General features: G+C 41.9%; 1 protein-coding gene across 3 annotated transcripts in view; it reads left to right on the forward strand.

The window, feature by feature from the left end:
- Positions 1–15582, forward strand: part of LOC118368391 (uncharacterized protein KIAA1522 homolog) — a 36540-nt gene that overhangs the window by 7938 nt on the left and 13020 nt on the right. For 2 of the 3 annotated variants that reach the window (XM_035752450.2, XM_035752452.2), the window contains exon 2: positions 7620–7878. In XM_035752450.2, the coding sequence (XP_035608343.1) occupies positions 7644–7878 (235 nt within the window). In that variant the 5' untranslated portion in view covers positions 7620–7643. Of the gene's footprint in view, positions 1–7368; positions 7505–7619; positions 7879–15582 lie in introns of those variants that run through there. The other variant, XM_035752451.2, reaches the window with a different exon arrangement.

Here is a 15582-nt window from a genome sequence, read left to right on the forward strand (position 1 = left end):
CGAAGCATTGGAAAACCTCCCTGGTCTTTGGTTGAGTCTGTATTTGAAATTCACTGCTCGACCTTACAATTATCTGAATGTGTGGGGTACAGAGATGAGATGGTCATTAGAAAATCATGTTAAATACTATTATTGTGAGGCCATGCAACTTATTGTGACTTATTACTATTTTACTCCTGAATGTATTTAGGTTTGCCATGACAGGGGTGGAATACCTATTGTCTCAAGACATTTCAGCTTTTCATTCCCCTTTGATGTTATGGGGTATTGTTTGTCACTGGCCTACACACACTTTTAATTTGAATCCATTTTAAATTCTGGCTGTAACGCAACAAAATGTGTAAAAATGAGCAAATACTTTCTGAAGGCACTGTATAGGTTGTGCTGTTGCATTACACTGGTCTGTATATGTCTGCCATAGCAGATTTGGTTAAGCAAACCAAAGTCGCACAAACTGGTCCGTCTTTGCTGTGATACATTTTAACCAGGAAATATACACCCTTCAATAGCTGGATTGGGATACTCGGGATGAGCTGCACTGCAGATGTTTGATATGTGGCCTGGTTTACATACATAGTGGTGTGCGGGTCTGATGGTTGCTTCAGGCAATGCAGCTTTTCACTGCTTCCCTCCCCAGGCTTCCTCATAAAACTGGAGACCTACAGATGTGGGTCAATGACATACGGTAGTGTAAACTGCTCCAGGATTTACAATCACAAGCCGTTCAGTTCTCAAAGAAGGGAGGCAAACACAACATTCTATCCTCTACACTGTCTTGTAGTTACTGATGAGCTATTTTGCTGCTGTTGTCCTGTGTGGACTGTTCAGTAGACGTTTCTCCTGGCCAATGTGAAAGCACCACGTCTATTGTGAGGGAAAAGTAAACAGCATGTCAGAGCACAGGCCTGCTCCAGCAGGGTTGGGCTGGGCTGGAAAACCACAGGGGAGGCTAATGATTGCTCATGTGTGTGGATGCAGGTAAATCAATAGCCACGTATTAATCAATGTTTATATCTTAGTCTCAAGGAACGTGTGATTTTTGTTCTTAACCCTCTTTTTGTGTGTATTATTATGTGTGTATCGTTTGCGTCAACACCCAGCGACCATTGAGCTGTGTGGTTTGGAGTACTATAATTACAGTGCCAATGAAGCAACTGTGTAATTTTGGCAGGGGCAACTTTGTGTGACAGAGTTTTGGTGTGTCCTGATTCTTAATTTGTGTGTGTGTGTGTGTGTGAGAAAGAGGGTCTCTATGGTAACGTCCCGACTAAAGTGGTCACAATAGTCCTAAGTGCTCTGTTGTATACTTAGGCAAACATGTATTTATCTAAGGGTTGGTCATGACTGCACAGCAACAGCATTGTGATTAGATCCACTGGAACGATATACAATGTTGTCATTAATGATCTCTTATGTGCTAATGTGAATGTGGTTTAGACTACTTACTTATAAATGCATAAGCTAGTGGTGCGCGGGTCAGCTGTTCGTTCACCTGCACCCACCCGCAATTGCTAAGAACCTATCCGCAACCACCCGACCACAGTACCAGTCAAAAGTTTGGACACACCTACTCATTCAAGGGTTTTTCTTCATCATTTGTATTATTTTCTACATTGTAGAATAATAGTGAACACATCAAAACAATGAAATAACATATGGAATCTGTCGCCAAGGCAGTGCAAAGGGTGGCTACTTTAACTTTTGGTTACTACAAATATTTAATATTTGTGATTCTTCAAAGTAGCCACCCTTTGCCTTGATGACAACTTTGCACACTTTTGGCATTCTCTCAAGCAGCTTCATGAGGTAGTCACCAGGAATGCATTTCAATTAACAGGTGTGTCTTGTTAAAAGTTAATTTGTGGAATTTATCTCCTTAATGCATTTGAGACAGTCCGTTTTGTGACAAGGTAGGGGTGGTATACAGAAGATGGGCCTATTTGGTAAAAGATCAAGTCCATATGGGGCGGCAGCGTAGCCTAGTGGTTAGAGCGTTGGACTAGTAACCGGAAGGTTGCGAGTTCCCAGGCCGTCATTGAAAATAAGAATATGTTCTTAACTGACTTGCCTGGTTAAATAAAGGTAAAATAAAAAAAATAAAAAAATATTATGGCTAGAACAGCTCAAATAAGCAAAGAGAAATTTACCGTCCATCATTACTTTAAGACATGAATGTTAGTTAATCTGGAAAATGTCAAGAACTTTGAACCAAATTTGAAATGTTTGGTTCCAACTGCTTTCTTTGTGAGACACGGAGTAGGTGAACGGATGATTGAGATGGTTTGGTATGAGTTGGACCGCAGAGTGAAGGAAAAGCAGCCAACAAGTGCGCAGCATATGTGGGAACTCCTTCAAGACTGTTGGAAAAGCATTCCAGGTGATGGAGGTTGAGAGAATGCCAGAATGCCAATCTAAAATATATTTGTAGTAACAAAACACTTTTGCCTGACAGTTTGAAAGATGTGTTGGACACTACAGTGAAAGTGGTTAACTTTGTTAAATCAAGGCCCCTGAACTCTCGTGCATTTTCTGCACTTTGCAATGATATGGGCAGCAACCATGTAACGCTTTTACAACTTACAAAGTATTGACACATTTTTTGGAATTAAGAGACTAGCTTAAAGTTGTCTTTACTGACCATTTTCACTTGTCTGACTGCTTGCATGATGAGTTTCTCACACGACTGGCCTGTCTGGGTGATGTTTTTTCTCGTCTGAATGATCTGAATCTAGGATTACAGGGACTCTCCGCAACTATATTCAATTTGCAGGACAAAATTGAGGCTATGATTTTAAGAAGTTTGAGCTCTTCTCTGTCTGCATTAACAAGGACGACACACAGGTCTTTCCATCATTGTACGATTTTGTTTATGTGCAAATGAACTCAAGCTTATGGACAACGTCAAATGAGATATAGCGAAGAACGAGTGAGTTGGGTGCGCAATTACGCAGGTACTTTCCCGAAATGAATGGCACAAACAACTGGATACGTTATCCCTTTCATGCCCTGCCCTGCCTCCACTCCACTTATCGATATCTGAACAAGAGAGCCTCATCGAAATTGAATTTATCAGAAGCCACTGACAGATTTCTGGATTGGGCTGCGCTCAGAGCATCTTGCCTTGGAAAATCGTGCTGTTAACACTGATGCCCTTTGCCACTTACCTATGTGAGTGGATCCTCAGCCCTCACTAGCATGACAAATAAATACAGGCACAGACTGTGTGGAAAATGATTTCAAACCAATACAACCCAACATTGCAGAGTTATGTGCATACTTTCAAGCACACCCTTCTCATTAACCAGTGATGAGTTATTCACCATTTTTGATTAACAAATAAGGTTTTAAAAAGTTTTTCTAAACATCCCCACAAACTTGAATGTCTGTGCTGTTCTGATTGGACTTGATAATGGCAACCGAAGACACTGATGTTGATCACAGCACAACAGTCTGTGACATCATGCAGATCTCCTAGCCCTTATCAACCCAGGAGTATTTAGATGTTTTTCCATGTCCCTAAGATCAACTTAAAATAACGGGCAGGAAGTAAACATCTGAAATTGAAGTTATAAATAATGTATACATATCAATTTTAATGTATTATCTGTTTCATATAATGATCCCTTGTTGATATTTTCCCCTGTTCCATAGTCAATATTGTCTTGTTGCGTTTCACATTGTGATGGAATAGGCATTCAAAGGAGTAGCTTGGAAAGGGTAAGACGGTATTACTCATCATGCGTCGTTGAGGCCATGCGTAGAAAGTGTCCTTTACCTTCAGGAGTATACGTTGGATTCAAAGAGTCTGAGGACGCACACTTGCTTCTCTGAACCACTTGATTCTGAAGAATGTATAAAGACTGAACTTGGTGTCATTACATGTTATTACACTATGGCTATAACCATGTAACAAGGTGTATAACTGGCTATGTGTATGTGAACAACAAAGTTACTTGTTGTTCCCAAATAAAAGCTTGTTTTTATGAGACAAACATGTTCCCAAATAAAGACACATTGTGCAGGTATGTGTTTTCGACAATACATTAGTAATATAAAGGTTATGAAAGTCAACACATACAACTAATAGAAAAATACACTTTTTAATAAGTTAAAGAACATATAAACATGTTATACACTACTACTTTAGCAATCAACTTCCTATGTAGCTTCTTTCGACATCTTGGCTATCCGTATCCCTGTCATAGCTAGGGACATGTAGACTATTCTTATCCCTGTCATAGCTAGGGACATGTAGACTATCCTTATCCCTGTCATAGCTAGGGACATGTAGACTATCCTTATCCCTGTCATAGCTAGGGACATGTAGACTATCCTTATCCCTGTCATAGCTAGGGACATGTAGACTATCCTTATCCCTGTCATAGCTAGGGACATGTAGACTATCCTTATCCCTGTCATAGCTAGGGACATGTAGACTATCCTTATCCCTGTCATAGCTAGTGACATCTAGGCTATCCGTATCCCTGTCCTAGCTAGTGACATCTAGGTTGTCCTTATCCCTGTCTTAGCTAGTGACATCTAGGTTGTCCTTAGCCTAGATGTCCCTAGCTAGGACAGGGATATCCGTATCCCTGTCATAGATATGGACATGTAGGTTATCCATATCCCTGTCATAGATATGGACATGTAGGTTATCCATATCCCTGTCATAGGTAGGGACATGTAGGTTATCCATATCCCTGTCATAGATATGGACATGTAGGTTATCCATATCCCTGTCATAGATATGGACATTTAGGAAATCCGTATCCCTGTCATAGGTAGGGACATGTAGACTATCCGTATCCCTGTCATAGGTAGTGCAATGCTGCTTGTTTTCATTATCCGCTGTTGACAAGCGAGACATGACATGCCAACTCTGGAGTGTCATACTTGTTGCTCGTGCAAGTGGAACAACACTGGCAACGTACTTCAACTGAAATAGTTAGTCCTATATCACATTTTTCTACAGGCCCCCAGAAAACGTAATAGTCTGTAGAATTTTATTTGGAGTCATTTTGAAGCACGTTTTTGGGTGAGTCTCATCTCTACCACTATTTGGCTCATGCAAGCAACTAAGCCAGACGACACACATCTCAGGAATGGAACTTTGACCAAAACTGTCTGGATGATGCTTCAACACTAAAAGTAAACAGTAAATGAAATATCCCTTTTAAGGAAATGAAAAGCTGTTAAAACGACCCAACATGATTTGTTTAGTTTTTTATAAGATCTGTTCGGCTTGGATGCATATTTTTACGTGGTTGAAATACTATCATTTTATGATGCTGATAAAGATGGCACCTTTACAGACGATCCTAACCACTCATTCATTCTCCCAAGATGCTGAAAGAAATAAATATTTCTCCACTCCTGTTCCTGAGGCAAAATGTACATTTTTTTTTTGTGTGTAATTTTATGTTAAGAAATGGTTAATTCTGCAGGAGCCTAATGTAATATCAACTATCTGAGAGGTTTTAGACCTAGAGTCAGTGTCCATATTTCAGTTAGGCTACTACTCCATTTAACCCTTCTGAACAATACAGTTCCCTTGACGTGCCATTTTAAAGTCTCTGTCTTGTGACTGTCTAATTTCTATAGCACCTCACAATCACACATAACAGGAGTGCTATTATCATCTCTAACCACTTCACCAAATCTTTCCCAACATTAGACTACTGTCCTGGCTCTCGCTTCTATTTATTTTCAACCCTCTATTTTGCAGCTTTTCTCCAACGTTGTCCTTTTTGCCTCAGTGGATCGACGTTAACTTTTTCTGCCCAAGTTCTCAAATGCATTTGGAAATATGTGTGTGTTTGGTGCGCCACAGTTAGGCCCTGAAGCTCAGGCTACGCACAAATGCCATGTAGAAATAATGAAAAACACCTCAATGTAGCCTATCGATAAGAATTATGGATTTTTAAAAATGCATTGTTTTCTCTTTTCAACCTGCCAGCCCTGCGGATATGAGTCAACCCACGCATCATTAGCATGAGCCTTTGTCAGGCCTAACTTCATTTTGTGCAATGTGTGATAATTTTGAGAAACAGAAAGACATTGGTTTGAACTGAGTCAGGTGGGTGGTCCTCCACTGTATCCCAGGTTGCTATGCATCTCCCAGGAGATGTCGGACCCCAAGTGTTCAACAGCCATATCTTCACTGCATCTGCACATTGTCAAATGTAGCTACTGCTTAGATTAATGGATGTCACTCATCCCTAAATTACAGTAATTTGCATGGAGAGAAACACAGGGATCACTGCAGATGGATGAAAGGGGCTGAGACTTTTCACTAAAGGATACCCACTTTACTGGCCTGTTGGCCTTTCACTGCAACTCAAAGTATCTCTCTCTGTGATGATTTCTTATGAGAAACATTTACACTCATGAGCTCTCCAGCTATCCTCTTGATTCTTTCACAGAACATCCATGGGAAAGTCCCCTCATTTCCGATTAGACAATCATGTGATATGAACTTGTATATTTGGGGTGGCAGGGTAGCCTAGTGGTTAGTGTTGGACTAGTAACCGGAAGGTTGCAAGTTCAAACCCCCAAGCTGACAAAGTACAAATCTGTACCCACTGTTCCTAGGCCCTCATTGAAAATAAGAATTTGTTTACAGTACACCACTTCTCATTCCAGATCCTCAATACTTTATAAAGGAGTGCTGATCATTGTGAGACCCATATTTGAGGCTTAAAGGCTCCTGGACATTTTGCTATTAGGGATGGATGTCAGTACAGGGAAATCTTGCCAAGTGATTTTGGAGACTTATGTGTTGGTTTCATGTCTCAAGCACACAGTCTATCTGAAGAATTGAGATTTGGCTGATGTGCTTTCATGTAACTTGGCTGAAGTCCCCAATCCTAGCCGCCAATCGGTTATAGTGAACTCCTTTGCTGCCTCAAAACCATCATCACATACGATAAAGCCCAAGGGTTGGGAGATTCTCTAATGCATGCTTCCCGAATCATAGCTTGTATGGCGATGAGTGTCAAAAAAAAGTCCACAGCTGGAGTGAAACCAACACAGTGGGTCCCCAGGAGTGAGGTTGTGAAACCTGCCTTAGAGGAAAGAAGTTTGACGGGGGGTGAGGTCATTGTATCGGTGTTGTTGAGAGAAAGCCAAAGCGAAACCATAACAGAGCGAGAAAGTGAGCTTGTTTTGGAGATGGATGCTGTCAGTTCTCTGGTATTGTGCTGGAGTATACGTGGGTGTGCATGTGTATATGTTTGTTTAGTGTCTGTGGGTGTGTTTGTGTGGCTTCGGGTGGGGCACTGAATTATGACTACATGTTCAGGAATGAAGAGGGCGGTGCCAGTTTTTTGCAGAGGCAGTGAAGTTTGGTTGAGAGTCAGAATAGGAGGGGGTTGAGTGGGCTGGGCTCTGAGCTTCCCCACAACCTATCATTGAGAGAAGGGCATGATCAAATGTGTTGGAAGTAAATTGAAACCAATGGTGCAATGCTTGTGTGCAATTGGTGTAGAAATTGGAATAGACAATGGTGAAGTATTTATACAAAGGTTTTTCTTCAATGAGTGGAATTGCTAGTATTGTGTTACATTAATATGGTGGTGTTTGTCTAATTGACTCCTCTTTTCTCCTTTTCTCTCTCTTAGGGAGTAAGTCCAGTGTGAGGTGGGATGTCTAGCCGTGAATCTTTGGGGGACCTGATCCCCCAGGACCTGGCGGAGGTATTTGCCCATGAGAGGCTCACCAAAGGGGGCCGAAGAAAGAAACGTCGGGGCTCACTGGGCCGGGCATTCGGCTGGCTCAAAGGGAAGAAGAAGAAGGACGTCAATGCCAATGGACAGAGCCAGAACTTTAATCCAGGCCGGCCGATGACGGGCAAGACATTCACACAGGGCCACAACCATGGTAAGATCAACCAGGGAACCCAAGAGATTATTGCCATGTAAATCCTCACTCTCCACTTTGATTGCTAAACAATGTTAAACATAGTGACTATGTTTACTGCGTGCTGTCTCTCTCTCAACAGTATTTGAGGATGTGGCTATAAGTTTTTTGTTTATTGGTATCATTTCAAGTAGGCTAGGTGGCTATATTCTACTATAGTCTAGTCTCTAGAAAGTGCACATCCCACAGTGGAGTTTGGTGTTCAGAAACTGTTGAATATCCTGGTCTTGCGCTCCAAGGCGTGTTTGCTCTCTGGAGGACTGTTTGAACAGTCTCTGACTCACCAGCTGCCCTTTGACCTCCCCCAGCCATTGAATGCCGTGAACAAACCTCCATCGGTCCTGTTCTGTGTTACCCAACCACCCTCCAGGATTGTGTTCAGGTTACACACAGGTCGCGATTCCATACTGTAAAACAAGGAAGTACACTCCCAAAGGGGATGAAATATGGCTCGCGCACACAGGTGAAAACATACAAAAATGTACACATTAAAACATTCATAAACTTACACACATTTAGACAAATGTATGTTTAAACATGCAGAAACGTACCCCCTTTAAGACATAACAAACTAATACACAATACCTGCAGCTGGCTCAGGCATAGTCTTATTCACATTTACATTTACATTTAAGTCATTTAGCAGACGCTCTTATCCAGAGCGACTTCAGCAATGCATGTTGGAGCTTGTGCATGTACATTTAAATGAGAGAATGTTGAATAATGTCAGTCCTTCAATGTTTTCTCAGTGTACTGTATCCTGTGGTATTGCCATGTTTTTAAGTGATGTTTCACTTTCAAATTCCGCGATAGGTAATGTTTTGAAAATCACACCTACAATCCAAATGATGCAAGCAGCACCACACAAACAAGTTCTAGTGCTGTTTCAGCTCATTCCTCCATAGACTAGAGTGAACCCCCCCTGCAGTCACGCAGCTGGAAACGCAGAGCTGCGAGTTGAAGTGGAAAGGTGTTTGTGGATTTCCAGTGGGCCCTACTACCACACTGACTCTCACAATCAAAACATACTCGCGCATGAACATAAATACACACACGGGTAAGCACACTAGTAGTGGGGATCGATAATTACAGATCACAGTATTTTTGGATGAAACATTGATATTTGACTCCAGGTAGGCTATCGATTTGTAAACGTATTTATTGTTGTTGCTACTGTAGGTAGCGTCAGCTAGCGCCAGTCGGCTGTTCCTGCGCCGAAACTCCATTTTTTTTTATTCTTCTTCTTTTTAAATAGTGAGCATTTTTTTTATTTCACTGATTTATCAAAACTTGCTTTGTCTTGTCTCTGTAGCAGACATACACGCGCATGTTTGGAACGTCAAATCGAAATATAATCGCAATATTGAATAGTAATACAAATAGAATCATGAGCCCTAGCGCGTACACACACACTTAAATGGTGTGCATATTAAGGGTGAATATTTTCCCGATTTATTTACAAATGTTCCATCACGAGAATAAATCACTTTTCTCCCGGGTAACCCGGTATTTCCCGCCAAAACCGGAAGTGTCATTCAAAAACATTATAAAGCATATACATGTCTGGATTTGATTAGATCTTTGATTAGCGCGATCAAATTCTAGCCTGATGAGCCATATATTAAATATGTTTTATGAGCCCTACATTAACGGCATGTAATGAGCACCAGCCCAGATAATTGTGCCGTTATCCAATACATATACAGTATGATATAGGCTACAGCACATTTTACGCATGAGAGAAAAACACAAAAGCCATTCGATGTAACTACCTATATGCTCTCTTGGGTAAATAAATGAAACTAGCTCCAGTTGGCTAATATTTGTGAGTGTGAACTGTATCACTGTACTGTATGGACTGGAATTACGAGCATGATAAAGTATTCTGGTGCAGCACATGTGTATAGGCTAGCGAATCTGATTGGAATTTTGATATCTAATATGGCCTATTTGTATTCTAGTAAGGTGACGCATATTTACCTTTTCATAATGTTTCCCCTAATGTTATTAGCCTACGTCCCCTTTCTCTCTTGTTGCTTCATTCCTCGCTTTCAACAGTTACATAAAATAAAAATCGTTGTCCTTATCTTAATCATTCTAATGGCATACTTATAAAATAGGACTACAATTCGATGCAGAAGGCTTTCACTTCTCTTCACAAAGATTGAATGAATGGTTATGGGTATGAATAAATAACTACTATAGCCTTCCGCCATCGCCCGCGTTCGCTCTTCTTTCAAACTATTGGCTTCTGTATTTAACATTCAGCAAATAAGAGCTTGCGTCCCTCTTCGAATAGTCTATTGGCATAAGAAATGCTAAAATAAAAATGTCCAGCAAGCTATTCTTGTCTAGTTTTTCCTGCATTTGGACTCCCAAGAGTTAATGAGCGTTTTTAACGGTGCTACAGGTACTTGCGTTTTGAGCAAGAGACAGATGCTGTCATTTAGAAGCTTATTATGCGTAAATCATCATAATTGGCCACATATAAGGCTAATACTGCATTGAATTTATTACCTGAAAGGGGTAGGCTAGGATATAGATAGCGCTATCTCTCAATCTAGAACAGTATTATTTATTTTGGATGCAATTTGAATGGAGTTGATTGAGAGGGAGCGGACTGCGAGAGTGCTCGCGTGCACACGGATTTTAAAGCAACGATATTTGAGTGATAGGCTGTTTTAAAACTCTGCAGCTGCAATTCCAAATAAAATACTCTTTACAATTAAAAAAACAAGGTCACCCTGAAAGCCAGATGGAGATTGGACGTCTTTACATTACTCTAGCATAGGCTATGCTGCAGCAAATGTTAGTAAGGAGTTGCGAGATGATAGGTCCTCATGCATTGTGAAATGCGCTCCATTCTGAGATGGGCAGTCTGTCCCCACCCTGGGCGTTGATTCATCATGCAGAGGCAGTAGAGAAGCCAGATTTAGACATCGCATATGATTTAACAGTTCCATTTCACGCCCTGCTGTTCACATAAATAATTTATTATAATTTACTGCTTTCTCGCAGTTATTTATCCCGGGGAAATCCTGGTATATCTCGGTAACCGGGTTCCTGCCATTAAAACCTAGTGCCTAATCATCATAGTGGTGGGCTGTTTAAGAGCTCTGTGAGAGAAGGTATTTCTCCACTGCCAAGGGTCAGCACATGATACGTCCCCACATTGTGCACAGCAGGGCACAGGCCTCCCATGGAAGGTTTTCCTCACGTTTCCCCCTCAAATCTCTTTAACCCAGTTCAGAGCAAGTTTAGTGCTCTCATTTGTGTGCTACCAACAGGTGGGGCTACGAAATGGACTTCTGCCATCCAGTGGTGTACAGCTATAATTCCTGGAAATGTTACCCATCTGTTGAAGGAGATTGAGAAGGGAAATTTCACATTTGACCTGACATGTTGTGTGGCCTGAGCAGGGGCACTGTTTCAAACGGTGGGATATTGCTGTTGTGCTACCTGTCTGAGTGGATTACTCAGATGCAGCAGTAATGAAGAGGTAGGCCTCAGGTAAAGCGTCCCTTCAGGTTACAGATTCTATCATAATGACAGTCTTCTTTTTTCTATGTAATTTATAGTCCAGCTGTTATTACGCCAGTGAGCCCTCAGCGATGAAGACGTTATGTTTTTTGTTTGCCCTGGCAAGTAACTCCAAAAGGCAGCTTGCTTTTACCAACAACGTGGCTTGCTCAAATAAGAAGGCAACTAACACTTTACAAGATAGCATCTAGAAGTATTGTGCCAGGCATCAGATATGGAAATGCTCCTGGAAAAGCTCACAGTATCCCCACAGAAGGTTAAATTCCTCCAGATAAGCCATATAAAAATAAATGTCAGCTTTTATTGATTCAGTCATACCAAAGAGGATGGGACCTATTGCCTGGCCTGGGCTGGTGTTGGCATGCACCCAGTTAATTAAAATCTCAGCCAGAACAGTTACATTAAGTAGAAACAAGTGGTTCTGTTTCTTATTTTGACCCAGCCTTCCCTCACAGATCTCACCCTCCTATGAATTGGATGAAATAAGTTTCCATCAGAAACAAATGTCAGTCTAACAGACAGCTGATGTGTGCTGAAACAATATACTCAATGGAATGGGGAATGAGAGGGGATCTACAGTGGTTTGTTTAGCGTTGTTAGGATGTCATGGGCATATGGCCTCTTGTTCAGAACTTTTGGTGAGAAATTGATGTGTTTTTTTGTAAATCTTTCTTCCAGTTCAACTCCCTTAAAATAGTATGTTCACCCCAACTTTCTTCTGGTCCATGTTTACCAATACATTCCCACCAAAAGAGTTTGACCCAGACATCATGTTTGAGTACATTGTAGCTAGCAGAGAAGTGTGCTCCTGGACCCTACATTGTAATGTGGGGTAACCCACTGGCCCAGTAAATGTGTTGACACAGCCTCCTGTGATGACCTGGACAATGCCTCACATGGTCCTGGGACACACAATCCCATAGGCTGACCCTTTGTGTGTTTGCTGTACATGTGTGATTTATCTGTAGGCACTGAACACATCACCTGCATGGGCCTCGGTGCTTCTACCGTGTGTTATTTGCCTGCATTGCTCTTGGCCCAGTTTATCCTGTAAGCCACCTAGTGAAGCCAGGCTGTTAGCTGGCCTAATGCTGCTGTTGTCGCTCATATCTTGTGCTTGCTACAGCTGAACTTTTTCAACAGGTTCCCACTAAGCTGACTGATAGGGGTATAAGGAGAGGGGGAGTGATGCCAGAGTGATATGATTATATTGTTCACCTGGCACCTGTAGGTCACCTGGATTCTTGATCTGTAGACGTTCTACTCTCACCCGGAGATTCCATGCATTCCTCGGCTCTAGACCCACAACTCCTCTGAGCCCAGAGAATGGTAGCTCTTTGTACGGGTTTGTCAAAAGTTATCACAGCGATATTTCTTTCTAGTCCTTCTAAAGTTTGCACGATTTTGCCACACCTGGGCAGTGTCCTGCAATATTGTAGTCATACAGAAGTGCCGTACAGTATTTCAGCATGCCTTTCAATGTTATCTTACATACAGTTGATTAGCTGACTTTATACACTGAGTTTGGCATGACATACAGTTTCATAATGTGACGGTGTGTATGCATGGGTGTGGGTGACTGTACAGCATGAATAAACCTCTGAGCCTTGGATGAGCACATAAAGGCTGGGGAGAGCAGGAGAACCGGTTTTAGAGCCTGGATACTGTTTCTCTTTCCTCAGCTTATGGTGGGAATCAAACACACTGCCCTCCTCTCCATTGTTACATTGCCCCTGGCAGCTGCAGGAGTTTAACAGAACTTGCTGTGGTGTATGTGCTGGTCTTTCCTGCTTCGGTCTTATGGGAAGGCAAGGACCTCTGCCTTATCACTGTGTGTGAAATACCTGAATGTAACACCAGTCTGTCTGAAAGTAGTCACCATGACACTTCCCAACGTCACCTCTCCAAGGTCAGGTACAGGGGAAATGTATGCCTTGGCTCTTAATGACACGGGCTGAAACACTCCTTTGGACATTGAGCTAGAGATGTCCATTTATTTTGCAACAGCTCAAACACAGGCTGTCACTTGTAGGATTTTGCTTCCTGCCTAGTGATTAACAATACAGATGAATGGGAAGAAGTTGTATGACAGCATGTAATAACATTTTCAATTAGAATAATTTGGAATATTAATCAGCACATCCTGATTATTTATTTATATGCAGTGCCAGCATGCAAGTCCTCTAGTCCTATTTATGTGTTGGATTCCATCACTCATTTCACTCTTTGTAAAAGTCTAATGCTTAGTCTAATCATTACCTGGTCAAGCCTCATGGCGTTCAGCAACCGTTACATAGCATTTATTGTAATGTAAATTACTCCCACCCTCCAGACTATTGTCATGGCAGGAAAAGCATTTGAAACTCTGCCAGCCCACAAAAGATGATGATGAATGCATGACAGAAGTTGAGTGATAAATGGGTATTGTATCTTTTTGGATGACAGTATCTTTTTGGATGACAGTATCTTTATACATGATTTCATGGCATGCTAGACGAATGGAACCATGCAGCTTTTGATCATGTCAGTCCCGCTTTGACAAATGGTAGCTTAAAGTAAAGGTGGTTAAACTGGTAATCGTTTTCCCCTCCCAGAACATCATGTTCTTTTCATGCCCTCTCAAAGACTGAGGTAGTGATAAGCAGCATGTACATGTGCACACAGAGTGAGACCTGCACAGTGGAATCCACCTAGCACACCCACTGTGCTTATGCTGCTACGCCCATGGTACCGTACTGAGCTTGCTGCCTTCTGCAGGCGTTGTGCATGGTGGAGCAGTGGTCTCAAATCAGTTTTTGCTGGTCTTATATGCTCCCAGACTAGAGCTCCACACCATTTCCCAAAAGAACAGGTAATATACTGTACGTAATAACATCCATAGACCTTCAATACAGAAACAATTGTGCTTTTTTTAAAAATATAGCTAATATGAAGAGTTCTCCAAAAGCCAGACGTTCTTTACAGAACAGCTTGCCATAGGCTTCCATGATTTCTAGATATCCTAACACTTGTCTTTGAGGGCATAGTGTCTACTGCCTGGAAAATTCTCCCTGCTGGTCTAGTAATTTAGATTTTAAGCTCTTAATGTAGTGTGACCTGCCTGTCAGTAGGGGCCTACCAGAGCTGTGCCTTCCTGAAGTGTGCGTGCCCTAGCAGGTCTGACTCTGCATGTTTCAGTCTCTTTCATTCTCCATTCTTTTTAATGGGATTTTATCCAGAGCTTATCACTAGCAAAACCCATGCCGTGGTGCTGCCTGTCAGGAAAGTGGGATACAGAAGGTTCTGTCACTCCTGACCTTTTTAAGTGTTTTTAATTCGAGAACCACAGGGAAGTACTCTGTACACACGACTTCTGACCTTAATTGGTGTAATTACTGTGATTATTACATGTTTACTGTGCTTGGCTGCTAATTCTGTGTACGTGCGCGGGTTACACGCGTTTGAGTGAAGTTTAATGTGTATGCTGTGCATGCGTGTGTACAGACATGTTTAAACTTGAGGGATCGTTCTGATCTGTAGTGTCTGAAGGTGAAATGGACTGGAATGCAGCAGGATTTGTAAGTACACTATACAGTGCATTCGGAAAGTATTCAGACTCCTTCCCCTTTTCCAAATTTTGTTACGCTACAGCCTTAATTTAACATTTGAGGAAACAAAATAGTCCACCTGTGGTAAATTCAATTGATTGGACATGATTTGGAAAGACACACACCTGTCTATATAAGTTCCCATAGTTGACAGTGCATGTCAGAGCAGAAACCAAGCCATGAGGTTGAAGGAATTGTCCGTAGAGCTCCAGGAAAGGATTGTGTCGAGGCACAGATCTGGAGAAGGGTAATGAAACATTTCTGCAGCATTGATGGTCCCCAAGAACACAGTGGCCTCCATCAGTCTTAAATGGAAGAAGTTTAGAACTACCAAGACTCCTCCTAGAGCTGGCCACCCGGCCAAACTGAGCAAGGGCCTTGGTCAGGGAGGTGACCAAAAACCTGATATGAACTCTGGAGCTCTGTCAGTGTCCATGTGGAGGTTAACGATCCTTCCAGAAGGACAACCATCTCTGCAGCACTCCACAAATCATACCTTTATGGTAGAGTGGCCAGACAGATGCCACTCTTCAGTAAA

This window comes from Oncorhynchus keta, chromosome 35, assembly GCF_023373465.1.
Source record: "Oncorhynchus keta strain PuntledgeMale-10-30-2019 chromosome 35, Oket_V2, whole genome shotgun sequence".
Taxonomy (NCBI): domain Eukaryota; kingdom Metazoa; phylum Chordata; class Actinopteri; order Salmoniformes; family Salmonidae; genus Oncorhynchus; species Oncorhynchus keta.